This window comes from Heterocephalus glaber, unplaced genomic scaffold (assembly GCF_053883595.1).
Source record: "Heterocephalus glaber isolate CG9 unplaced genomic scaffold, H.glaber_assembly_v1.0 deba00001764, whole genome shotgun sequence".
NCBI lineage: Eukaryota > Metazoa > Chordata > Mammalia > Rodentia > Bathyergidae > Heterocephalus > Heterocephalus glaber.
Window position 1 is genome coordinate 6981835 of NW_028258461.1, and position 25938 is coordinate 7007772.

The window sequence follows — 25938 nt, forward strand, 5'->3', positions numbered from 1 at the left end:
CTTCTCCCCTAGCCCTCAATCTCCTGGACCTTTTCCCATTTGCAAGAAATCTATCTCTTTATTTTTTCCTACCTCTCTTTTATTTTGCTCTTTGTATGTACTTTGCCTTACTCAAGTGAGAGATTTCATATGGTGTTTAAGCTTGCATGTCTGAGTTATTTCACTCAAAATTATATTTCCAGGTGTATCCATTATCCTACAAATGTCTTGAATTTATGGTTTTTTGTTATAGCTGAGTAGTATTTCATTATGTATAGATACCACATTTTCCTTATCTATTCATCTGTTAATGAGCACACAAGGTGCTGCCACGATTTAGCTATTATGAATTGTGCTGTTATAAACATTGGTATGCATGTAACACAGTAATATGATGTCTTTAGCTCTTCTGGGAAGATACCTAGAAGGGGAAATGCTGGGCCATATGAAATTTTAAATTTTAGTTCTTTGAAAAATCTCTATATTGATTTCTATAATGGTGTTAAAGATCAAATAGCTCAGTATGTCTGGGGATGTTTCTGTATCCTCTGTTCTATTCTGTTGATCCACATGTCGGTTTTTGTACCAGTACCATGCCCTTTTTATCATTGTTTCTTTGTAGTATAGCTTGAGGTCAGGTAATATGATACCTCTTGCTTTGCATTTGTTGCCCAAGATTGTTTTTACTATTCTGGCTCTCTTTTTGTTCCATAGGAATTTTAAGGTTGTTTTCTCTAGTTCTGTGAAGAATGGTGTTGGTATTTTGATTGGGATTGTATTGAATCTGTGTAAGAATTTTTAGAGTATGGTCTTTTTTTTTTTTTTGGTAGTGGGGGTTCAAACTCGGGACCTTGCGCTTCCAAAGCAGGCAGTGGAACCACTGAGCTAAATCCCCAGCCCCAGAATATAGTCATTTTGACAATACTGGTTCTGCCATTCCAGGAGATGGGGACATTTTTCCGTTTTCTAATGTCCTCTTCAATCTCCTTTTTCAGAGTACTATAGTTTTCATTGTATATGTCTTATTTCCTTGGTTAGGTTAATTCCTAGGTATCTAATTTTTCTTGATGTTAATGTGAGTGGTATTATTTTCATAATTTCTTTCTCATTGAGTTCATTATTGGTGAACAGAAATACCATTGATTTTTGTGTGTTGATTGTGTATCCTGCCACATTCCTGAAATGTCTTATAAATTCTAAGAGTTTTTTGGTGGAATTCTTTTGATCTTCCATGTGGAGTATCAGGTCATGTGCAAATAATGATAATATGAGTTCTTCCCTTCCTATGTGTATCTCTTTTATTTCTCTTTCTCGCCTGATTTCTCTGGATAATATTTTGAGTACTATATTGAATAGAAGTGGTGATAGTGGGCATCCTTGTTTTGTTCCTGATTTTAGAGTTAATACTTTTTGTCTTTCCACATTTAGTATAATGTTGGCCATTGGTTTGTCATAAATTGCTTTTATCAAATTGAGGTATGATCTTTCTATATCTATTTTCTCTGGTTTTTTATTATGAAGGCATATTGGATTTTGTGAAAAGCTTTTTCTGTGCATCTATTGATATGATCATGTGGTTTTTGTCCTCATTTCTGTTTATGGAGCATATTACATTTATTAATTTGCATATGTTGAAACATCCTTGCAACTCTGGGATGAAACTTTCTTGTTCAGGATATATGTTCTCTTTTGATAATGTGTTGCATTTTATTTGCTGATATCTTATTGAGGATTTTTGCATCTATGATCATTAAGGAGATTGGCCTGTAATTTTCTTTTTTTATTTGGGTCTTTGTCTGCTTTTAGGATCAGAGTGATGCCAGCATCTATAAATGAATTTGGATGCCTTTGTCCCTTTCTATTTCATTGACGAGTTTGAGGAGTATTGTTGATATAACATCCTTAAAGTTTTTGGAGAGCTCAGCAGTGAATCTGTCAAGTCCTAGACTTTTTTAGTTGGTAGGTTTTTTTTATTCCTGTGTTAGTTTTGTTGCTTGTTATTGGGTTGTTCAGCATTTTTTGTCTTTTTGGGTTGCTTTGGTAATTTGTATGAGTCTAGGAATCTGTCCATTTCTTCAAGATTTACCAATTTGTCAGAATAAAATTTTTTGTAGTAGTTACTAACCATCCTCTAGATTTTGACAATGTCTGTTTTTTCCTTTTCCTTTTCTTTTCTTTTTCTTTTTTCTTTTTTCTTTTTGGTACCAGGGATCGAACTCAGGACCTTGCGCTTTCCAGGCAGGCGGCAGAACCACTGAGCTAAATCCCTGGCCCTTGTTTTTTCCTTTTTCATCTCTAATTTCATTGATATGAGTCCTTTATTCTTGGTAAATTTTGCTAAGAGTTTATCTATTTTGTTTATTCTTTCAAAGAATCAACTCTTTGATTCATTGGTTCTTTGTATTGCTTTCTTATTCTCAGTTTCATTGATTTCCACTCTAATCTGTATGATTTTCCTCCTTAATATCCATTTGGTCTTGGATTGTTGTTTGTCAAGTATCTCAGGGTTCCTCATTGGGTTATTTATTTGAGATTGCCCTGTTATCCTAATGTGAGCATTGATGGCAAGGAACTTCCCTCTTAGGACTGCTTTCATAGTATCCCAGAGGTTCTGTTGTGTTGTACAGCCATTATCATTAATTTCCAGAAATTGTTTAATTTTTTCTGTGACCCATTGGGTGTTCAGAAGTGTATTATTAAATTTCCAATGGCTTATAAATGTTCTGTGGTTTCTTTTGTGGTTGATTTCTATTTTCATTGCACAGTGTTCTGATAGTAAACATGGAGTGATTTTGATTCTTTTGTATTTATTTAAGCAGACTTTGTGAACCAGTGTTCGATTTATTTTGGTGAAAGTACTGTGGGCTGTAGAGAAGAATGTATAGTCTGTTTTAGCAGAGTATAATACTCTCTAGATATCTGTTAAGTTCATATGTCCAAGTGTGCAGTCCAGCTTTAATACTTCTTTTTTTTTTTGGTACCGAGGATTGAACTCGGGTCCTTGCGCTTGCGAAGCAGGTGGCGGAACCACTGAGCTACATCCCCGGCCCTTCAGCTTTAATATTTCTTTATTGAGTTTTTCCTTAACTCATCTTTCTGCAAAAGGGTGATATTAAGACGCACCCACACTATGATTGTGTTAGTATTTATTTGATCTTTTATATTCAGCAATAGTTGTTTTATGAAGATAGGTGCTCCAGTATTTGGTGCATACATATTTATAAGCATTATCTCTTCTTCTTGGATTTTCCTCTTAATTAGTATATAATGACCTCTGGGTTTAAAATTGCTACCCTACCCCCTACTGGTTTTTCAGGGTTCTGATGCTATTGTTTTTCATCCTTTAAGTTGTAGTCTAGGAATATCTTTTTGATTAGAGCAGTTTCTTGAATGCAGCAGGTTGTTAAGATTCTGTTTTTTGATCCAGTCGGCCAATCTGTGTCTTTCAGTTGGAGAGTTGAGGCCATTAATATTGAGCGATATTACTGAGAGGTGTTCATTACTATCACTGTGGTCTTTCTCTGTTGGTGACTCCTTTTTTTCTTTCTTGGCTGTCATTTTTTGTTGTTATTGTTGATCCATGGACCTTGCAAAGTGTTTTCATTCCATCTGGGTTTTTGGCTTTACTCATTTTGTCATTTTGGTATAGGGTATTATTGAGTATTTTCTGGGGTGTTGGTTTAATATTCATACATCTCTTGAGTTGTTCTTTTTCATGAAATGTCCTTATCTCTCCATCTATTCTTGGAGTAACGTTTTGCTGCATATGTTAACCTTAGGTTGCAATTTGTTTGCTCTTAGGGATTGAAATACTTCACTTCAAGCTCTTCTGGCCTTTAAAGTTTGTGTTGAGAATTTTGCTGTAATTCTGATGAATTTACCTTTATATGTGATTTTTTGGTTTTTTCAGACTGCTTTTGGAATTCTGTTGGGTTTTTTCTTTGTTGTTGGACATCTGTCATTTTAATTATAATATGTCTTGAAGAGCTTTTTTGTTTTTTGGTATCAGGGATTGAACTCAGGACCTTGCACTTGTGAGGCAGGCACCAGCACCACTGAGCTAAATCCCTGGCCCAAAACTGTACACCTCTTTCTTTTCTTTTTTTTGGTACCAGGGATCAAACTTCAGGACCTTGCACTTGTGAGGCAGGCGTGGTGCCACTGAGCTAAATCCCCGGCCCTTTGAAGAGCTTTTTTTGATTTTTTGATTTTACTTGATTTGTGTTCTGGAACCCTTGCTAACTTGTATGTTGAGCTCTTTTCTCATATTTGAGAAATTTTCTATTATGATTTCTATGAACAAATTAGTTATTATATCTCTGTTATCTTCTAGTTTTTCTATAATTACATTTAACCTTAGTTTGGTCTTCTTAGTGTTGTCTAGATGATTTTTTTTCTTGTTTTCTTATGGTTTTTGAGGTTTTTATGAGTGCTTTGTCATAGTTTAACATCTTGCTCTCAATTTCAGACACTATGTTTTCACATTGGTCATTTTTACAATTTATGAGTTCTACACAGTTTTTAAATTCTGGGATTTCTCCCTGATACCTTTTTGTGGATTCTATATCTTTGGTGAATTTGTCATTCATGTTTTGAACCTTTATTTCCAGCTCTTCCTATTTTTTATGTATTTTTCCCAAATCCACATTGAGAATTTGGGGTGATAATTCCACAAACTTTTGGATCATATCCTCTTTGAACTCACCATGTTTCCTCATCCCTTCTTTAAACAATTCATAGAGTTTTGTTACCTGGTATTTGCTTTTATTTCCATTTGTGCCCCTTGATCTGCCGTAGGAAAGTTGGGAGACCTTGGGATTCTTTATTTCTTTGTTTTCCCATGATGGTATGTGTGTGTATATCTGTTTTATATTTTCTCCTTTTTCTTTGGTACTAAGGGTTGAGGTCTATCAGGATGGGGAGAACTTGTAATGTGTATGAAGGGTTTTTAGTAATATACTGCTTTCCCATGATATATTTTCAGCTTTGTATGTCCAGATGTAGTATTTACCCCTTCTGTTATTTAGGTGATTTGGTCTCTGTGCGTAAGTTTTGAAGAAAGAATTACTTCTGGTTGTAACAGCATCAGCAGATCTGGTCATACATTGCTTATATGATAGACCTTGCATTTATGCTTTACCCTTTATCAGTACTCTGTGCAGCCTATGTTCAATTATTATTAACAGTTGTTCTGTGATGTGGACAGAAAAGTGGAGGGAAAAGATTGAAGGTCAGTGAAAGAAGAGTGGAAATAAGGAAGGCGGGAGTTTGGTAGAAAATAATACGTGAAAATAAGGAAATTTGATATGAGGTCAGATTCAGTTTGAGTACTTTCAGTTGGGTTGAAGGATTAGTGTTGTGGGTTTTAAGAAGATATTTGTGGGAGTGAGGACGAGATATAGGAGGAGGAAGATGTAGTTCAGGATTGTGGAAAGCTATGTGGCTTCCAGCACCTGTTATAAGTTTGTATACCTATAATGTAGAAAAGAGGTATGGGAGGACAGGGCTATGTAGCATACAGAAGAGCAAAAGAAGTAGGATAGGGAGGGTGGAGGGTCAATAGAAGAGAAGATAGGAGTGGCTGAGAGAGAGAGAGAGCAGAATATGGCAAACTAAAAACTTGACAGGAGGAAGTTAAAAAGTGGGAAAAATTAGAAATAATATAATAGCATTGCACAGGAGCTTGAAGTGAAGAAACTAGTTAGGGAGATGAGTACAGGGAGAGAACAGAGACACCAACTAAATCAAAGAAAACAAAAGTAAAACAAAACAAAAAACCAAACAAAAGCAAAACAGAAAATATCCGACAGGAACTCAGTTCAAATACTCCAACAAGAGGATGTATCTCATTCCATTTTGCAGGAGAGCCTGTGTGATCACGCCATTCCCTTCTTGCGTTGATCGTGCGGTGATCATATGCAGCCACACCAGTATCACCTCTTACCTTGCCACTACAAAACTGAAGCTAACGCAGTATCAGGACTTCATTCCACTGGCTTTCAGGCAAAGTCTGATACTGTCCCAGTTATTGGGTTAGGATCTCTCTCCCTATCCCTCCCTGGGCATGATGGCGGAGTTGGCAGGCAGGTTTGGTGGTAGTTGAGGGACTGCCGAGTTGGGGACTTACTTCTGTTCTGGCATGGGTTCTCTAAGGGGTCTGCTTTCATGCACTGCCTGGGAGTCTGCAAGAAATGGCAGTGACTAGTGTCGAACTGTTTAGCTCTTCACTCTTAGGAGTCTACAGATTCCTTGGGGGGGAGGGTGTGTGCACCCGCTGGAGTCCACGGTCCGTGCCACTCTGCCCAGTGTGTGCGTGAGGTTTCTTTGCCCTCGGTGAGCGCTGGTACAGTGTCTGCTCTGTGCCTACAGATCACAACAACCTGGACTCCCCCTGGATCGTGGGTTGCTGGCCTAGTCCACCACCATTTCTCCTCTGAGCTCCCACCGCTCACTTGGCCTCTGCAGAGCCAGGCTCCCCGCCCCACAATCCATAAGCTGAGAACTGGGAGCTGAGAAGAGAGTCCACACTGTTTTGTTCCCTTTTCTATGCTGCTTTCCTGTCAGTTCCTTCCTGATTGCCAACAATCTATAGTACTTCTCTTTTTCTTCTTCCCCAAGTTGTTATTTTCCAGTGTCTAGATTCTGGATCTGGGAGAGGCTGAATTTTGCTGGAGCCCACTACTCTGCTATTTTCCCTTTAAAAGTTATTTCATTATGAAATATTTGATATATATGAAAGAGTACAGGAAAGAAGTGATATATCATATACAATCACTTTGGTATGTGATTCTTAAATATTTCTTTAATTTAGATCACAAAAAGCATCTTTCAGCACAGAGAAAGCATTTGCCCAATTTTGCCTCAATGGACTTGTAATTTCAATAAGCCCACAGAGAAGACAGGGTATTTGGGAATGATACATTCTATACATAGTCGTCTACTGATTATGTCTGAATAAGCAGATAAAATTTTAAAGCTACTTTCTATCTTCTTGTAGCATGGACCGATTTTCTATTCAGACCACCTCCATCCACTCAGAAAATTACTTTAATTAAAATGAGATTCTAACACATGAGTTATTTAATACATTAATAATGCATGTCTGAAATACATTTATGGTTGTAAAGAACAAATGGCTTTAAAAATAACGTCAGTGTCACCATTATTACTTTAAATTCTTAATATTCAAGTGATCCTTTAATTAGTAAGAACTGGAAGTTAGGACTTCAAAAAAAATGTAAGTATCAGCTCCCACCTCCCAAAACAATCCTACCAAAACAGAATATTATTCGGTAATATTCTTCAATGGAAGTTTAGGGGTGTTTTGTTTTGGGGGTGCCGGGGATTAAGCCCAGGGCCCAGAACATGTTGAATACATGCTTTACCACTGATCTACACTTTTAGTCCTGAAAATTGAGTTTTAAAATGAAGCTACGTATATACTTTATGTATAATATATGTTGTATACATAACATATATATATGTGATTAGATGCTGAATTTTAATTGATGATGCCTTTCTCTTATTTTTGTTTAAATTCTTTTATTGTTACATTTAAGGTATACAATACATTTACATTTATCATCGGGTGCTTGTACCTGTACATGATGTATCTTGGTTCTTATTTTTTCCCCATTCCCTGCCCTCCCTTCACCCCCTCCACCCTTCCCTATTTACAGAGGATGATGCCTTTCTTTTAAAAGGTTCTAGGTGAAAGAGAAAACTAATAGATGCTACTAGAATATGAATTTTGAATAAGCTGTGATTGGAGGGTTTGGTAGAAATTGAATTTCCCTTTTAAATGTCACTTGCCTGGGTCAGCATCAGCTTCTGCTATCAGCAAGGAGTGTTCTTCGTTTTGTTTTGCTTTTGAGACAAGGTCTCTCTATGTGGTTGAGCCTGGCCTTGAACTCAGGATCCTACTGCCTCAGCCTCCAAAATACTGGGATTATAGACATGTGCCACCATGCCTGGCTGCCAGGAGTGTTCTTCAAATTCCTGGATACCAAGAATTCTCTGGTCATCAATTTTTCGTTTGCATTCTTCATCACACTCAATTAAGTCGAAGTATTAGCTGTTGAGTGCCCAGTCTGATGACAGGAAAACCTTAGAGAGTCATTTTCACTATTTCCTCTCTTAACAGTGAAATTGCCTGATTAGGTATGTGTATTCTTAGACTTTCTCCTGACACCTTGAAGGAGTAGACATATTTGGAAACAATTTTGAGTTTGCAGTTGCAATCCAGATTGGAATTAGTCACAGAGCAAAAAGCAGCAGTCCTGGTTTTTTTTTTTTTTTTTTTTTGGTCGATATTTTGTACTTGTCGTTTTACAAAAGAGGGTCAGTTTTGTTGCCTTTGCTACCACATTGGAAAAACTATTAATAGATGTTGTGTGTTTTTCTGCATGTATATAAACCAAAGGAAGTCATGTTAATTGAATTTATTATTGCAGCTGCTGCCTATTTCAAAATTAGACTTTCTGAACCTAAGAAGAAATGAATTGCCATGGAGTAAGAGACTTGGCATTTAGTCATATGTCTATGGGTGGTGTGAATGCTGACATTAGTGGGTCATCTTGTCTACTTTTATAGCTTATGCCTTAAATAACTTCTCTCAAGAGGTCTGATGTTATAATAAAAATTTAAAAGAGACTAAAGTAAATACTGATTGCTAAGGTATATTTATTTTTTTATTTTTATTTTTTTTTGGTACCAGGGATCGAACTCCGGTCCTTGTGCTTGTGCAGCAGGTGGCGAAACCACTGAGCTAAATCCCCGGCCCATAAGGTAGTATATTTATAATTACTTAGTTGGTGGTTATGGCTATAGTGGTTGGTGACTATCACTGTATTTTTAAACTCAAATTCAGACATATCTTTACTCATTTGCACTTTGGTACTGTATGATGATGACTTGCATGAAATAAAATACTGTACTTTGAGACCATAATGTTAAGCAAAATAAACCAGACACACACGGTTAAATATCACAGGATTTCTCTTATATGAGACACCTAAATATGTGTATGAGTTAAAGAGCAAAATAAAAGATAATAGGAAACAGGAAGATAGATCTTTTGCAAAAGTGAAGGGGACCAAGAAATGGAGGGGGAGGAAGGGAAGAAGGGGATGAAAAAACTGTGTTATGTACATCTACTCACCATGATGAATGTAATCATTATGTACTGCAAATGTGTACTAATAAAAATTTTAAAAACAGAAACCAAAGAACTAAAAGGATGCCCCTTTAGTTGTTTTTTTTTCCTAATTTCTATGTTAAGGAATAATCCAGGACATTCAAAATTGTGTAATGAAGATTTTTTAAACTGTGCTTTCAGAATTACCCAAGAAATCTAATTCTCAATGATAGTTACATATTTTCATGACAATACACACTTTTTTTCTGCTCTGATCTACATCCCTGGCATTTTTTTTTTTCCGGTTGAGAGAGTGGCTTGCTAAATCCCTGAGTTGAGCAGACTGGGCTGAAACTCCTAATGCCTAAACCTCCCAAGAGTGCTTGCATTACATACCCAGCTTACTTTTGGGGGAGGTACTGGTGGGGATTGAGCCCAGGGATGCTCTACCATTGAGCTATAGCCTCAGCCCTTTTGTATATTTTACTTTTAGACAGGATTTTGCTGAATTGCCTAGGTTGGCCTTGAATTTGTGATCCTCCCACCTCAGCTTCCTGAGTAGCTGAGATTACTGGCATGAGCCCCATAACCAGCTACAATGTATACTTTTGGAAATGCTACCAATGCATATTTTTGCAGTACTAGGGATTGAACCCAGGGCCTCTTATTGAGCTCTATCTCCACTCCTTTTATTACTTTTCTATTATGAGACAAGGTTTTACCAAGTAACTAAATTGCCCAGGCTTCACTCTTTGCAATCCTCCGGACTCAGCCTCCTGGAATGCTGGGATTTTAACACACCTGACTGCAGTGCATTTTTTTTCCCATACTGGGGATTGAATTCAGGACCTTGTGCTTTCGAGGCAGGAGTGGTGCTACTGAGCTACATCCCCGGCTCTGTAGTGCATTTTTTAAAAAGCCCCTTGATCATATATCTGGCATTTAGCAAAGATTTTTGTCAGTTTTTATGAACTGTAAATTTTAAAAGACACATGATCAAGTCCCCAAGGAGGTTTAACCCCAGAGTAGAGTTAGAAAAACCTCCATGGAATGAGCTTTATCTTTTCATACCAGTTTCAGCTTTTTCAATTCACACATTGACTTTACAAATGGTATTAAAGAGGGAGTGTAAACTTATCAGGCTGTCTACTTTAATCACAATACTTACTATTTCCATGTCTTCACACCATATGAGTGCACATATGCAAATATGCATCGGTATTCACAAAGGTTACCCCTTGACATGCAGCACATGCAAATAGGTCTGATTCATATAAAGACAGGGAGCTTGTGATGGTACCACTGTCTTTGGAAACAGGTCAGACAGCCTTAGTCATGTGCTGAAGGTCTCTTACATAGTATTTATCATAAGTTAGGAAGTAAACTTTTTTCCCCATTTCTTCTATGTGATATATTTTATCAGTTTGGTGCTACACGTCTTTTCATTGTGTGCTCAGTATGATTGTAACACTTATCACTCTGGGTGGAACTGCCTCCTTCTTGATGAACAGAGGCCCCTGAGATCTGGGCTAGAGGCTAACTGATTTCTGTAGCTCACAGTGCACATGGCCTGGCACAAGCTAGGAAACTAACAAAGGTTTGCTGAATGAATAATTAGAGTGGCTGGTAGATACAAACCTTTAGAATTGTATTGAAATGTGGAATCCTGTTTTGTTTTCCTGTTCTTTCCTTCTATCCTCTCATTCCCTCATTCTATTTCCCATTTTCCTGTAGAATTCCACTTTGTGGTACTAGAATAAAATCTTCCCATGGTTATTTCCTTGAAAGCACAAATAAAAGACTGAGCATGGCTTGGTATAATCCTAGCACTTGAGAGGCTGAGGCAAGAGGATCCTGAGTTCAAGGCCAGCATGGGCTACATAGTGAGACTGTCTTCAAAAATAAAAAAGAAGAAAGGCTGAGAAGAGCATCCTAGGACAGCCAGCTCTGTGTATGTTTTTCACTGATTTGGAACCTATTCGTTATTATGTCTGTGTAAGCAAGTCATAAATGACATTGACTGCATAGTAGGTACTCAGACAACACTTCTGAATATTTATTTTGACATTATACATGTATTGAATGCCATCTCAGAGTTTCTGTGATCTTTGTTGCCACATCTAGAGATTTTTTTTTCCCATTTCAGACTTTGTGTTCAGTTACCCATATGTATCCTTCAGCACTATCAATGTAAAACTCTACTTGGTAAATTTCTGTACAGTTATCACTATGATAATCTTTAAGATGTCCTTCCAAGCTATCTCTTTAAGATGAATGAAAAGTAAACGCGTAGTAAGAGCCAGAGCCAAACCCCAAATGTAGTCTGTATCATTATATTGGTGCACAGATATGTGTTTGTTAATGTCAGAGTTTTAAAAATTGTTACTTAACTCATGGGTATAAAAGTTATCCAACTGCACTTTTAATTTGCATTTCACACATTAAAATGTAGTGGAACATCTTTTCAAATGTTTATTGGCCATTCCTATTTCTTTTGTGAAATTCCCATTTTTGTTATTTTTTCCATTTATCTTTCCAATCATTTGTTGCTTTCTTAATGGCATATAATCCTTTATATATCCTCAGTATTAACTACTAATTTTTGCCAGTTATATGTGAATAAATATCTTCTTCCAGTTTGTGACTTGATTTGTTACCTTCTTTTTGTTTTGCTGGTTTTGGGGATTGAATCTATGGTACTGTGATCTCCCACTTAGCTATAGCTATGTCCCAACCTTAACACTTTATCATGTCTTCGGTGAAAGAAATTTCTTTTATGCTTCATACTTCTTGAAGCCTGTTTAAAGAACTCTATCCTACTCACAGGTTATACCAGTGGTAGCAAACCTATGGGATGCATATTATTTGGGTTCTTTTAAAGACAAAAGATATCAATGTATGAGTTGTTTTTTCTAAACTAAAACCTCAGTATTCAGGTTTAATTGCAGTATTGGCACTTTACAGTATATAAGTGGGGTTTGAGTTGCCGTTTGGGCACTTGTCTTTAAACCTAGCAATCATTAGGTTATATAGATAATATCCTATATTTTCTCTGATCTGGTTCCAAAGCTGTAGAATTTGAATTCTCATGCAATGAATGACCATTACAACCAAGCTCTGAGGGCTAGGGGGTAGCTCAGTAGAACACTTGCCTAGCATGCCTAAGGCCTCGAGTTCAACCCTCAGCATGGAAAAAAAGGAAGGAAAGGAAAGGAAAAGAAGGAAAAGAAAACCCCCAGCTCTCAGCTACCTGGGAATTGGCAGATGTTCAGGGACAAGTGTTATTCTCAATTTGCTTCTCCTGTAAGGTATTTGCCCAAGTAATGTTTTTTGCCTCTGATGATTTCCTTATCCTTCCTGCCAGCTCAGCTATGATTAAAAAGAATTTAAATTTTCTTTTCCCACCTTATTTTCATATTTTGTAGCAGGAAGGCTTTTGACGACTTTAATCTCCCATATGACCAGTAAGTGAAGTTCTTCCACGTTTTTCACACTTGGAAATTCAAGCTTTTATATTCAAATATGATATCTAATGTAAGAGTTTTTCCTGACTTGAGATATGTATAAGAAAACATTAGCCATTACCCTATTTGGGAGTGACCTAAAGAGGGAAAAGATGAGCCTGGCATTCTGATGCTGCAGTAGTTTGTGATTCTTTGGAGAAGATGATGCAGAATTAAAATCTTTGCATAACTATAATGCCAAATTCATGATGTCAACCATTGCTTGAACCATCACTTTTATGTTAAATCCTTTAAATGATAATGTCAATTTTTCATAACAATGGCTAACATTTATTGAGCACTTACATATGCTCAGCACTGGTGTGAATGTGTTATGAATATTGCAATCTTTATTTATTATAACCTGTGAACTAGGTACTAATATTGCCACCATTTTTGTGGTAAAAGCTCAGGGTCCTGTAACTAGCAAAAGGCAGAGCTGGAATTAGAAGCTAAGGAATGTGTTTCTGGAATATGCATACATAAGCACTATGCTATATGGCTTCTGTAAGAAATAGGTATTTGTTAGAAAAGCCCAGAATTTAATGTGTGTCTGATTACCCAAGAGAAGAACATGAATTTATAACTACAGTGTCAACCTGTTGGTACTGTGATGTCATTGTAGTTTTCTTTTATGTACAACCTTCACTTTTTTCCTTAGTGTACATTTCTAAAAGTTGAGCCTATTTCTTGTGTTTTTAAATATTTTTATTAAAATAGATTTGTTTTTATGATTAAATTCCTTTGAAATGAAAAATGAACAAAATATATCCATTGTTCAAATGAACTATTTTCTTACAAATGAGAATTCTTTCCTTGATTTTTGTAACAGTTTTATTGAGATGTAATTCACATACCATACCATATCATTTAAATATTTAAATTCAGTATTTCTCACCATATTCACTGCCTTGTGTAACCATCACTGCAATATATTTTAGAACACTTCCTGACCCCCAGAAGGAAACTCTTTCTTCTTTAGCTATCATTTTCCTAATTCCCTCATTCCCCCCATAGCCCTAAGCAACTTCCAGTCTATTTTCTATCTCTCTCTATGAGCCTCTTACCGATATTTCATATAAAGGGAATCATATAATATGTGGCCTTATGTCTTCTTTCATTTAGTATAATTTTTCAAGGTTTATTCCTATAGTATATATCAGTTCTTCATTCCTTTGTTGCCAAATAACTTTTCATAGTACGCATATTTAACATTTTGTTTATGCATTCTTTAGTTAGTGGACATTTATTTTAACCTTTCAATTTTTATAATATTTCTCTTAACACAATTTTTGTATAGATACATGTTTTCATTTCTCTTGGATATATGCGCTATGATTAAAAACTTCAGTGGCTGTTAAATTTAGAAAATTTATTACAGTGAAAAACACATTGCCATCAATCCACTCCAAATACTCCCCCTCACTTGAAACACTTATTTTATAGATTTTGCTACTTTTGAAGCATTTCTGGAAATCCTTTTTTTGTGTGTCTTTAGTTGTGCTGTCCTGGATACCAGAATGTCATGGATCAGTTCGACACATTTATCTGTCATGGTCATTTTGACTTTGGGAAAGAGCCAGAAGTCACACAGTGCCAGATCAGGTGAATAAGGTGGATGAGGACACACCATGATGTTTTTATGAGCCTGCTTTTCTATCGGATGACACTTGGCAGTAGCATTCACTTTATTTTTAAAATCACACCTTTTAAAGACACTCCTGAAAGAACTTCCAGAACTGCCTCATAACATGGCAAGGCCAATGGGATAAGTGTGTTTCCAATGAGGGGAGTATTTTGAGAGGGATTAATGGCAATGTGTCTTTTACGGCAATCATTATTTATTTAAATATTTACTGTATAGTTTGAGCACACCTATCATTAGAGGTAGAATTACACTGTATTGGACTGTATGACAACTCTGTTTATCTTTTGAGAAATTGCAAACTTGTATTCCATATGGGCTGAACCATTTTATATTCCTAGGAAAAGTATATGAGAGTTCCAGGTTGTCTGCATACTTGTCAACACTTGTTATTGCCCATATTTTTTATTGTAGCCATTCTTGGGTTTGAAGTGGTATCCTTGTGGTTTTAATATACATTTCCATAGTAACTTAATGATATTGAGCATCTTTACATGTACGTAATTGTCACTTATATGTCTTATTTGTTATATCCATACAAATCTTTTGCCCACTTCTAATTATATTTGTCTTTTTATTATTTATTTGTAAGTATACCTTATGCATTCTGTGTTCTCTTATCTTGTATATGATTTACAAATATATTTTCCCACTTTCTGGTAATCTTTTCTCTTTGATAATTTCCTTTGGAGTGCAAATGTTTTAATTTTGTCTAGATGTCTTGGTATACATGTGTAATCCCAGCACTCTGGGAGGCTGAGGAAGGAGGATTGGAAATTCAAGCCCAGCCTGGGCAACTCAAAGACTCAGTGAACCCCTGTCTCAAAATAAAAAATAAGGAAGGCTGGGGATGAAGCTCAGTGCCAAAGCTTTGGGTTCAATCCCCAGTACTACAAGCAATGTAAAACAAAAAACAAAAAACGTTTTTAATTTTGATAAGGTCCAATTTACCTGTTTTTTTTTTTTCTGTTGTCACTTGTACTTTTGGTGTCATATGTAAGTAATCTTTGCCTAATGCAAATATTTACTTCTGTATTTTATTTTATTTTTTTGGTTTTTTTGTTTTTGGTACCGGGAATCGAACTCAGGTCCTTGCGCTTGCGCAGCAGGTGGCGAAACCACTGAGCTAAATCCCCGGCCCCTGTATTTTATTTTTAATAGTTATGTTGTTTTAGCTCATCGTGGTGTTTGATCCAGTTTTAGTAAATTTCTGTATATGATGGATGTGGCTGTCCTGTTATTTCATCACCATTTGTTGAAATGACTGTTCTTTTCCCAGGGAGTGAACTTTTCTTTCTCAAAAGTCAATCAGGTCTAAATATATGGGCTACATTTTGGACTCCTCAGTTTCATTCCATTGATCTTTATGGCTATCCTTATGCTAGTAACACACTGTCTTATTTATTGCAGCTTTGTGCTAAGTTTTGTTTCAACATAAGTTAGGTTAATCTAGTTCCCCTCATTTCTGTGTGAGTTATAGGACCTTGTCAATTTGTACAAGAGAAAAAGCCAGTTTTTTTTTCTAGGAGTTGCTTTGAATTAGTATAACAATTTGGGGGTGTGTTGCTACCTTAATAATGTTTCCCAATCCATGGACATCGGATGACTTTACACTTATTTGGATCTTTAATTTTTTCAATAATATTTGTCATTTTCATAGTATCAGTTTTGCACATATACTTTGCACAATAGAAATACAATTGATCTTGGTTATTGATCTTGTATCCTACACACTTGCTAAACTTGTTTATTCATTTAACAGGTGTATGTGTTTGTGTGTGTGTAGTTTTTGCATACAAGATCCTGTCATTTCTGAGTAGAGATAACTTTGCTTCTTGTTTTGAAAAATGACTGTGTGTTGGGGTTAGAGTATTTGCTACGTGGACTTAGGATAAAATCATATTTGTGGGTAATATTATTGTAAAATATATGTATCTGTATATATCTTTCAAGTATAAAGAAATAGTATTTTTCTTCCAAATTTCCTATTTTTGTTCTTTTTTGTTATATATATATTTTTCTGGCATATGTTTGCAGTACATAATAATGACGTTCATTTTGGGGAATTGGTACATGCATATATCTTAATTAGTTGTGATCTCTTTACTCCCCTTTCCTTTACCTCCCTCTGCCTTCTGATCTCCTTCCTCATATCCAGCAGTCTGCCTTATTGTTCCTAACCATTTCTCCTTTATTTTATTTATTTATTTACTTTTTTGATTATATTTGATTAGTTCTATGGCACTTAATATGGAGTTTGGGGAAGAAAAAATGAAAAAGTCAAATCTAAGGAAGACATTCAGATCTAAGATATATGTAGATTTCATTAATAGTAATATTTGAAAAAGTGAGCACTTTAAAATAGTACTCATGCCAGGTTTTATAACTCATGAAAAAGAGCCCTCCTCTTTTTTTTCCCCCTGCAATTCCTACACATTTTGCTCTATATATTCAGCACAAGTTGAATTCTAGGGAAACTTCAGTGAATTGCCTTAGATTACGCTGAATGATGGTAGGTAATTGATTGTCGAATCTACCACTTTCTACACCACTGCTATTCTACTGCAGGCTTGCCTGGTGGACAGCATCTGAGTTGCTGAATTGGTTGATTCTGGATCAGTGGCCATTGGCCATCCAGAAGCCAGCTTTCCTTCTCTGGAGCCTATACAAGTTTCTACTGTTTGCATCTAGTCTTGCTTTCTCACTTTAACTAGGCCATAGTTTGTATTCAAACTACATCAGTCTATATATAGTCCCTGATTCCTTCACCTACTCCTGTATTGGGGCCTTGTTTCTTTCCCTTGGAATCTCTTTCTCTGTTTCTCTGTACATGTATTTGAATCTTAAATTTCAAGGCCCAACTCATATATTGCATCATCTATGAAACATTCCCTTTCTCTCTCCTTCAATTTTGATGTAATAACCCTTTCCTTCCACATACTGTGTATTGTGTATTGTGTATTTCTCTTATAGCATATACTGTAATCTATATGGTGGTCAGTACTTTATATATTATATCTTCTGTTAATTTTTAAGCTTTGGGAGGTGAAGAGCTGTATTCATATTTCCATGGGGCACAGTACCTCGCTGCGAGGATCAAATAGGAACTCAGTAGATGTTTGCTAAATTGAATTACAACAGATTGGAAAGAGGCTGCATTAGGTGTTAGCAGAAGAATGATTTAGCATGAATCTTGGTTTTATATTGCTAGTAGAGAATTATGAGTCTTTCATACTGTACCTTTATTGCAGAACAAAGTACTACGTAGTTTCTTCTACTGTAGTCTAATGGGAATTCATTTCATGATAGTTTCAGAATTACCCTTTTATTTGTTCCACCTTTTAAAGCATAACATTTGTCAAGGCATCATTTCAATTTGTTGCATGTGCTAAGGCATTACTGTTTACAGATGGTATAGAGTATCTGTCATTCAAATTGAAAGGAAAAATTACACTCATAGACTCCCATCTGCCTTGCAGCAGGATTGAAGACTCACAATCAAATCTAATTTTATTTACCTTATACACCAGCAACAGGAAACTTTCAAAGAAATGATTGCTAGAAGTAAGCATCACTGTTAAGAATTTCAGGCTGTAAAAATAATGAAGTTTCTTGCAAAAATTTGTTTATAAACATTATGGATAAGGGGTGAAACCCATCTTTGGAAGAAAATGTGAGTTATGAAGCCATAGCTAGTTAATAATTTGCAGGAAAGCTAATTGAACATATTCTTCTGAGTCTATTTAGGTGGCCTGTCTGAAGGTTAGTGAACCAGACACATGACAGTGCAAAAGCTTTTCTAAATCTGCTGAATTCTAGTTTGAGTATGAGCTGTGCTTGACACCTGGAACTTGTTCAATCTGAGTCTTTTGAGTAAATAAATTTATCCACAGTAGCCTTTCTGAGCCTGTTTTGCCATCTGTAAGAAGAGGGTTGTGTTAATATCCACTTTGGAGGATCGTTTCTAGGACCAGAGAAACAGCATTTACAATGTCTTGTGCAGTGTCTGGCAAATGCTAGCGGCTCTGCAAATGCCATCTAATGTTAATCATTTACCACATTCCCCTCAAACCCTGTTCTCATATTGGTGGTGGCGGTGGGCTGATTGCCATGATCTTTCTGGTTGACATTTCCTTTATTTTACTTTCTATTTTTATTTGAATTCCATTTTTGCTTCTCATTTTTAGAAAAGCACATGTCAATAGAGGCATTGCTCTTTGAAGCAGTTTATTTACCATGGCCCTGTTGTGCTTGGACAAAGTGGCATGCATGTGCATCATGGGTCAGAACTCAAGTTCTTGTATTGATATGAATAAGAACCCCAGAGAGGGGATAAATGGACAGGAGCAGGTGTCTCTGTGAAATCAAAGCACAGTGGTTACAATGATCATTATTATACTCCAGGATCTGGGGTAAAAGCACTTTTGATAAAGTGGGAAGGCTTGTAGATACCCATTTACTTAATTTTTTAAACGATCATTTTCTCCATAGGAGTCATTAATAAGCGCAGTAGAATTTGAGTTCCCTGGAATGGTAATCTATACTTCAATCATGGAGGCATAGAGTCTCAGAGAAATAAGACTTGAGAGATCATTGATTCCACCCCAGCTAGAAGCTTCAATGTCCTCTGTGGCAAGCTCAGCGCAGAGCTGCTTGGCCTTTGTTTGAATGGTACTAGATGAGAAAGGACTTCCCTAGCTCGGATGGCAGTCATTGCACCTGCAGATACCTCTGAGATTTAGAATGAAGTACTTCTTCATATGGAGTATTTATAGCTTTTTCTGTTACTTTTTATTTGTCTTCCTTCTCTGAGAGGAAAATCAAAACAGCCAATCAACCAAAGGAATTCTTGATCAAATAGGTTGAAAAACACTGCGTACATAGGCCATACCGAAGGAGTCACAATGTATATGGGTATTTTCTGGGAAACATTGCTGTGTTTAGTCTTGGGTCTTTACTTTCCCCCAGAACATCCATCTAAAAACAGCTTAGCATAGTATTTGGCGTATAGGAGGTGCTCAATAAATATTTGTTTAAAAAGTGAATGAGTGAAAAATAAATCTATGAATTTTAAAGTGCACCGTGTATCAAGGTGACACCTGTTCTGTCTGCATTTCTGCAAGTGACATCAAAATGGAGAAACTGATTGCATGGATATACCTTCTTTCCATCTGTGAATCATCCCAAATATATGGGACTTTAAAAATTCTTATTTGAATTCTGAGCTTATATCCTCATTTGTACAACTAATTTTTTTTATTACAAAAGAAATATTAATGGTATTTCTGCCATTTATGCCAAGGTACTGGGAGGCTGACTCTTGCTTTCTTGTCATGTGTATATGGTAGAATGAATGAATTGGCAAGTGCTTTCCTTACCATTTGTTTCCAATTTGTGCCTTATTGTGTTTGATGGTATGAACATGAGATTCTTCAGCAGTAATAAAGATATGCTTCATTAGGGTGTTTTAAGTGCTATTTGTCAGATTAGCTACTAAATTACAGCCCTTAGTTTGGTTTCTCAACCAACCCTTTTTGGTTTTAACAACTTGTCCAAAGTAAGGGGAATTGATGTCTTTTATTTGTGCTTAATTGAACTTCTCACATAGAACAGCTTGAAAAACTTCCTATGAAATGTTTATCTGCCCAACAAGGAACCTGCTGTAATATGGGCTTGATCCAGCTTTAGTGAGGGGAGTTTTATTTCTCAGTCTCTGGTGTAAAACAGTTTAAAGGGTCAGCAAGAGAAACATTATAAATCATATTTGTCCTCGCTTTTGGATTTTGGAAGAAATCTATGGAAATGCAAGAGGGTCAGATACGAAGCAAGATAACTTCCTATCTAGTTCTCTGCTACTCTTTTGTTCTCTGCAACAATCTCGCCTTGTCCTCTAAGGCTGCTCAGTGATAACTTTATGTATTCTGTTGCCTTTCCCAGCTTCTTTTCCCTTCATCCTTATTTCCAAACCAAAACTTTATAATTTCTTAAAGTAGCAACATCTTCCCTTATCATTATCTCATCCTTTTTTTATTAGTATGGAAATGTTATTTTATTGGTACAACTGTGGGAGACATTTTAGGAATAGAAAATACCAAATGTTTTTTATATCTGTGGATTTCACATGCTTTTGGGTCTCACAGAATGTGAGGGGCCTTAGAAAGCATTTGCGATACTGTCCTTGCTTCTAAAATGGGGGCAACGGGGGAGAAGTAGGGGGTGATTACGGAGGAGCTCAGTGACTCAACTAACATGAGGGCCTGGGCCTGGTCCTTCTACTCTAGGCCACCCTCCTTTTATTTTATGCCCGAGGCCTCTCTTATTGCATGAATGTTTAAATTGTCAAGTAAGTAGACGTAAATAGCTATGCAAGAATCTCAAGGGTATGGGAAGAATTGAGTTGTGCAGTAGTACTTTCAGATCTGCCGTCAGACATAAAATTCTTCAATTTGTCTTCACAGGTATTCCTACTGATCAAGTGGAGAAATTGGGGTTTCTTATTATGTAGGAATATTTTTATGTTGAATACACTTCTATTTAAATTGCAGACCACATTGGCACTTTTTGTAGGCTTTTGAGGACAGAGAGAATTCTAGTCCTCTTTTCACAATCCTTCTTCCATGTCTCCAGGCCTAAAAATATCAGTAGGTCACATATTCATGACTGCTTAAACATTTTCTTTTTTGTTTGTTTGTTTGTTTTGTTTGTTTGTTTGTTTTTTGTACCGGGGATTGAACTCAGGTCCTTGTACTTGCTCAGCAAGTGGCGAAACTACTGAGCTAAATCCCTGGCCAACATTTTCTTTTACGTGAGGACGCACATAGTATTGAAAGAATAATTGCAAATCTCAATATGCATGCCTTGGCCTGGGATATGTGAGGAACCTTAACATGAATATAAATCTGCATATGTTAATTATGTTTTTAAAAATTGATTTTTATGTTCTGCTCATTTGCAAGTTTTAATGACTTGTACCTTGTCAATTAATTGCTTTATGTTTCAAATCTAGGGAGCTCATTCCGTAACGGGGACCATATTCTACTACTCAATGTGACTCACTGAGAACTTGCTTAATTCCCTTGAGGAGGGTGGATCTTGAAAAACTGTATCCATATGGTATGATTCGAGGAGCCCTACGAATGGTGATGTGCTACCAGCCCAACACCACTAGAGACCAGGACTTTGAAGGCTCTTTTTATCAGAGAGCAGGTGGAAAATATGGCATCAGTGAGAGATGTAGACCCACAGGCAATCTAGCAATCCCAAATAGCCTACTTCAGTGACCTATTTTCTTTTAGAAAGTCATCCTTGTTCATGGAACAGAGGCAGAGAATGGACTTTGATTTTTGGCCCCCATAGAGTTCAGTAGATTTGAACATTTCAAGTTAGCACTTAAGATCTGAGACAGCTAAAACATATTGAACAAGGTCGCACACTGTTCCATATGTAATGATAAGAAATGAGTTGGCATGCTGTTCTTCATTGAACACCTGCTGTTATGCCAGCTATTTTACATTGGCATAGCACCTTGTGAGGTAGATACTGTTATGTCCAGTTTATAGATGAGGAAACTGAGGCTCAGAGAAGCTAAGTAACTTGCCCATGTTTGTGCAGCTAGCAAATGCAACAAACTGGATTTGAATCCAGGCCTGTGGGACGGAGAATCCCGCATGATGCCCCACTCCACTGAGCTCTTCACAGACTCTTTTCCTGACTTGTAAGAAGGAATTAATAATACCTTCTTCAGGGTCATTTTAAGGACGCAGCACAATAAAAGATCCTAAAAGTTCTTTGTTATTATTAATACAGTTTTGTAGAAAGAAAAGCAGCATTATAAGAAGTAAAAGACAATGTATTACAATATTTCCACATGACTATCCATCCTTCAAGTAAATCTGGAGGCTCTGGAGTTTGCACCTTTGCCCTTGGCTTTCTGGTGACTGAGAGTAGTTTGTATCCTGGACAGAGATTCTGAGAACTTGTAACTCGTCCTTTGCGTCCAGTGCTGTTCTCAGGTGCAGGATTTCCTCGCCCTGTAGCTGAGAGGTGTGTCTGGAGGGACAGATCTGCAGGAGCCTCAGAGTTCTTTTGGCCACAATGAGAAACCACGGGTGTTTCTAGCTGTGCTTTAGCATTAAGTGTTGTTTCTTCCCCTTTCTTGTTTTTCATAGAAAGAGAGCTGATCTTCCATGTGAAGGACATCAGTCATTTCTTAATGCAAGACATCGCCTTCCTGTCTGGTAAGCAGACTTCCTCATGTATTTAGTGCAGATACATGTATGAATTGATCAGCGGAGTCAGTTCGCCACATATTCTATAGTTCATTCTCTCTCTCTCTCTGTCTCTCTTTCTGTCTCTCTCTCCCTCTGTCCCTCCACATTTAAGAAGCATTATTTTAATAAACTTTAATATATTTTGTACCTAGTTGCTGAACAAATGGACATTTGTAGAATATTTAGAGGTTTTAAAGATGTTTAAATGTGTGCTTGTGCATGTACCATTCAAAGAAGTCTTCAGATATCCATGAGAGAGGAATATGCTTGTCTCCTAGGTGGGTGCAGGCTGGGTAAGATGGTAACAGGTGAGGTGGTTTATGTGAGGTTTTCTTTTTCTCCTCCACTGAAGCTCTGTTTACTTCAAAGGTTTATTGCAAATGTTAGCAAGTCACCCTAATTAAGCAGCAGGTGTTTAATTTTGTTTTTAGGATTTCACTTATGCATGATAAACTTAATTTTCTCAAATATGTGTATGTATTTTATATAATTTTGAATATTGTAAATATACATAATAAATATTATGTACTGAAAACACGTGCTAAGAAAAAACCATAAGAACTTTACAACTCCAACCATTTTTAAGAATACGGTTCAGCAGAATTAAGTATATTCACATTTTTGTGCAGCCATCACTATTATATAGCTTCAGAATGCTTTGAATTTTGCAAAATTGAAACTCTGTACCTCTTAAATAGTAACTCCCTGTTCCATTTTCTCCTCCTTTTACTCCTTGGGAACCACTATTGTCCTTTCTGTCTCTGTGAATTTGATGATTCTAGAGACCTGATATAAGTGGAATCATATAGTATTTGTCATTTTGTGACCAGCTGATTTCACTTAGCATAATGTCCTCGAGTTTCATCCATGTTGTAGCATGTGTGAGAATTTCTTTTCTTTTTAAAGCTGAATGATATTCCATTGTGTGTATATACTACATTTTGTTTATTCATTCCTCCTTTGATACAGTACTTGTTTTGCTTCTGCCTTTGGTTTATCATGAATAATGCCACTAAATAACATTATATATTTTTAGAGGCATAACTGGTAAACCATCATGCCCCTTTTGCTCCTGGTCAGATTCTTGGGAATATTTTGCTTAAAAGCAAGAAAATTCTTTTTAAGTATTAGAGTAATTGGAATGATACCATTAAACATGGTTATATTAAACTGAGAAAAGAAAATTTTACCATTATATGCATCACTTTTATGTAAATGAGTACTTCCTGCATGTTGAGAATACAAGAAACTAACAGTCCCTTTAAATATCTATTTCTCCTAAGATGATATCTACATGTTCATTTTATTAAACAAGCATTTACTTTATAGGTGATCCTAATTGGACACTTCAGTCTGGCCTCTGCTTTTAAATGATTATAATTAGTTATAAGTGTGAATTAGTGGTGACTTAATTAATGAAACTTTATTAATTTTTTAATAAAGGACAAAAATGTGTGGCATAGTATTACTTCCTTATCTGCAGTTTTGCTTTCTGAAGTTTCAATTACACATGATCAACTGTGGTCTGAAAATATTAAGTGGAAAATTCTAGAAATAAAGAATTCATCTTTTTAATGGTATGGCGTTCTGAGTAAGGTGATGAGATCTTCTAGTGTTGTACTCTGTCCTGCCTAGGATGTGAATCTCCTTTTCTCCTGCATATCTATGCTGTATAAATAAGCAGACTTTTAGTTACTTAGTAGCTATCTTAGTTACCAGGTTGACCAACATGGTATCACTGTGCTTGTATTCAAGTAACGCTTATTTTTCTTAATAAGGGCCCTAAAGCACAAGAATAGCGATGCAGGGTCTGGGGTTGTAGCTCAGGGATACAGTGCTTGCCTGGCCTGTGGTGGCCCTGGGTTCCATTCTCCACACTGCCAAAAAAGATCATATTGCAGAGAAGCCATCAGAGCATAAAGCATGGAAGGACAGATTAACTCTGGTACTGTATGCAGACCTGCAGAGAATGTGGGGGAACACATTTCTACTGGAGTGGATCTTATCTGGTTTCAGGCCACTGGGGGTCTTGGAATGTATGCCTCAAGGATAAATGTGGACTACTCTTCTGTCTTAGTAAATTTCGTGGTATCTTAGGTTCACTTTTAAAATTTTGGAGATTTTACTTAAGATTGTCCATGTCTCCTGAGCACTTGCCTAACATGCATGAGGTCCTAGCATCCCCACAAAGCAAAACAACACACCCACCCACTCAATGCAGAACACCAGAACATATTGATAATCTTTGGGTGGAGGGAGCGCTGCGGATGGAACCCCAGGTCTCATGCATGCTAGCAAGTACTTTACCACTGAGCTACACCCCTGGCCTCAGTGTTTTCTAAACTGTGTTCTGAATAGAACCATCCTTAGGGTTTCCTGCACTGTCCAGTTGCTCTGCACAGTTTTCCTCGTGGGCTTTTTGTACTTGTTTTTAAATTGCTTCTGCTTAGGGTTTCTTTTCTTTTCTTTTCTTTTCTTTTGGTACTGGGGATCAAACTCAGGACCTTACTCTTGCAAGGCAGATACAGTGCCACTGAGCTACATCCCTGGCCCCGCTTATGGTTTCTTTTGAAGACAACATTCCCAGGAGAAAAATAATGAAAACCTCCCAATTTAGAATATAAATATCTCTTTTGTTCTTTTCTCAGAAGTTTACTATCTAGTACAGTACTTGTAGGTACTCAGAAGTAGTAATAGTTTATAGATTGGTTTGTGATAATTTGCCCTTCGGGGAACCACACGTCATTTTCTTTGATAGGTATAGTTTTACCTAAGTGATAGATGGTTCTGTCCTTAACTAGAGTGATCAGCTATCTTGTTTGGCAAATATGTAGTTATATACACAGGATATATATTAAACTATAAACAATTTATATAATTAGTTTATAGAGGTCCTTTGTTTAATTTCCTAAATTTTTTGGTTCAGAATTGTACAGTTTCTTTGTTGAATTCTTTGAAAACTCTTGGGTGGATGCTGTCATTTTCAGCAATTATCTTCACCCAGCTCTCTAGTTTTAGAATATCATATACTGAAAATTAATATCATTTGATTTAATGATTTTGCCTAGTTTGATTCAAAAGACAATTTGGGAATGAGGACTATTCAAGTCTGTCTGTCTGTCTTTCTTTCTTTCTTTCTTTCTTTTTTTTTTGGTAATGGGGATCAAACTCGGGACCTTGTGCTTGCGAGGCAGGCACCGGAACTACTGAGCTAAATCCCCGGCCCATATTCAAGTTTTTCTTAATAAAGATTAAGGCAAATGATTAATTTGATTTTTTTTCCATGTGAACTAGAAAAAAATACGTATTCTGTTTTTATTGGATGGAGTGCCCCATAGATGTCAGGCCATGTTGGTTGAGAATTTTTTTCAGGTATATAATATTCTTACAAAATTTTGTCTTCAT

The 25938-nt window shown here is 36.5% G+C and overlaps 1 protein-coding gene across 14 annotated transcripts in view; it reads left to right on the forward strand.

The window, feature by feature from the left end:
* Positions 1 to 25938, forward strand: part of Mcf2 (MCF.2 cell line derived transforming sequence) — a 106787-nt gene that overhangs the window by 15123 nt on the left and 65726 nt on the right. For all 14 annotated transcript variants that reach the window (XR_002388656.2, XM_021242527.2, XM_021242528.2 and 11 more), the window contains exon 2: positions 22432 to 22500. Coding sequence is in view for 13 of the 14 variants with exons in the window: in XM_021242528.2 (XP_021098187.2) it covers positions 22432 to 22500 (69 nt within the window). In the remaining variant the exon portion in view is untranslated. The remainder of the gene's footprint in view (positions 1 to 22431; positions 22501 to 25938) is intronic.